The sequence below is a fragment of the Perkinsus marinus genome, assembly GCF_000006405.1.
Source record: "Perkinsus marinus ATCC 50983 genomic scaffold scf_1104296968704, whole genome shotgun sequence".
NCBI classification, from domain to species: Eukaryota; Perkinsozoa; order Perkinsida; family Perkinsidae; genus Perkinsus; species Perkinsus marinus.
Genome location: NW_003203065.1, coordinates 1 through 1,430, shown reverse-complemented (window position 1 = coordinate 1,430; position 1,430 = coordinate 1). Strand labels below are relative to the sequence as shown.

At 47.1% G+C, this 1,430-nt stretch overlaps 1 protein-coding gene across 1 annotated transcript; it reads right to left on the bottom strand.

The window, feature by feature from the left end:
- Nucleotides 1-968: 968 nt before the first annotated feature.
- Pmar_PMAR016548 (alpha-galactosidase/alpha-n-acetylgalactosaminidase, putative) lies at nucleotides 969-1,301 on the bottom strand (the record flags this gene model as incomplete). Its single annotated transcript, XM_002768320.1, has 2 exons — nucleotides 969-1,144; nucleotides 1,206-1,301. Coding segments are annotated over 2 exons (272 nt in total), but the record flags the coding sequence as incomplete, so codon positions are not given.
- Between the last annotated feature and the right edge of the window lie 129 nt (nucleotides 1,302-1,430).

Here is a 1,430-nt window from a genome sequence, read left to right as displayed (position 1 = left end):
AGGTGATAGTATCACCGTGATACTCAGAACACCACGTAAGGCTGGATTTCTCTACTGTAGAGTCTTGGGGGATCAAGTATGGTTCTTCCCAGTGACAACTCAGGATCATTTAAGGTTCGGAGTCATTCATTAGGAAATGAGGGTGATAATATCTTATACCGGTATCATATGAATCAATAAGTCCGACCAGAAGCATAATGGGCGATTCGCGAGGCTTCCAAAGCACGAGCAATGAGCAATGGGGCACGCACATACATAGCCCGACCGATAGTTTTCGGGCAACGACGACTCAAGCAGTCGCGCGCCCTATGCAGGAGAAGACCTATGCGAGAGCAACCTCAGCACAGAGACCTTCTCAAGAGCCAGGAGCGAAACACAGTGTTTCAAAAAGGTATCACAGTGTTTCAAACACTGTGATACCTTTTTGTTCTCTCAAGAAGTTGACAAGTCAAATAATGAGTAGATACCAATGAGAGTGGACTTGAGAAATGAAATTACAAGATCGACAATCAAGTTAACCAGAATAAATCGACTCATGCGCATGCTTGGTACCCATGCCCATGTTCCTTACTGTAACAAGGTGACCTACAGGCTCCCTGTCTACGAATTGGACAGCAAGGAGAGATGATGGAGTCCTCATCATGGATAGCTACAACAAGATGGTTTCGTCTTTAACCTTCCGGATGATGACGAACTGAACAGAGGAGGTATCCACGTCAACGGAGTACGCCTTATCGAATACACCAACATCTCGGCCTCGGAATAAATCTCTCACGCTAAACCTGAGACGGACGTCGAACGATTCACAGGCCGTACGGAAATTCCCTTCGAAGCTGGTAACGATCGATTTTATATCTCTCGATATCAACGAATGGGAGGTTCTCACTACTAGAACACGTCGGTCAACCCACCAGATCAATATCATGTCAGAACTTGAGTCGAAGACCGAGGATTAGTGATGCGCTTACTGTGTGCCTTCAGCCCATCCTGGTATGTGTCGAGCTGGCTGTAGAACTATGCGTTTAGGGCCATAGATAGAATTGCTATTTTCTAGGAGAACAGCCCAAGTATCGGCAGGTTTATCGGTGGCGGTAAGCTCTTTGATCCAAATTCGCGCACGCTTCTCTGACCACACTACGTAACCCTACGAAGGAGTCAAAGCCCGCAGCATCACAGCAGCAACGGTCGAGCAACCAAACTCATACCTGCTTCCCTAGAAGGTCTTGGTTGACGGCTATTATCTCTTTATTCTGTACGATCTTCCGAGCCCACGAAGGAAACGTTCGTAGATCAGCAGTCATATACCTACAGTGGAAGATCCCGCTAAGTAGAATATCCATCCACACATTCATCCAACGCAAAGGGGTTCGATTTCAGCCTACAGAGGAGCGGCGAACATAGCCCATAGTGCGAACTGTGACTGTTGCTCA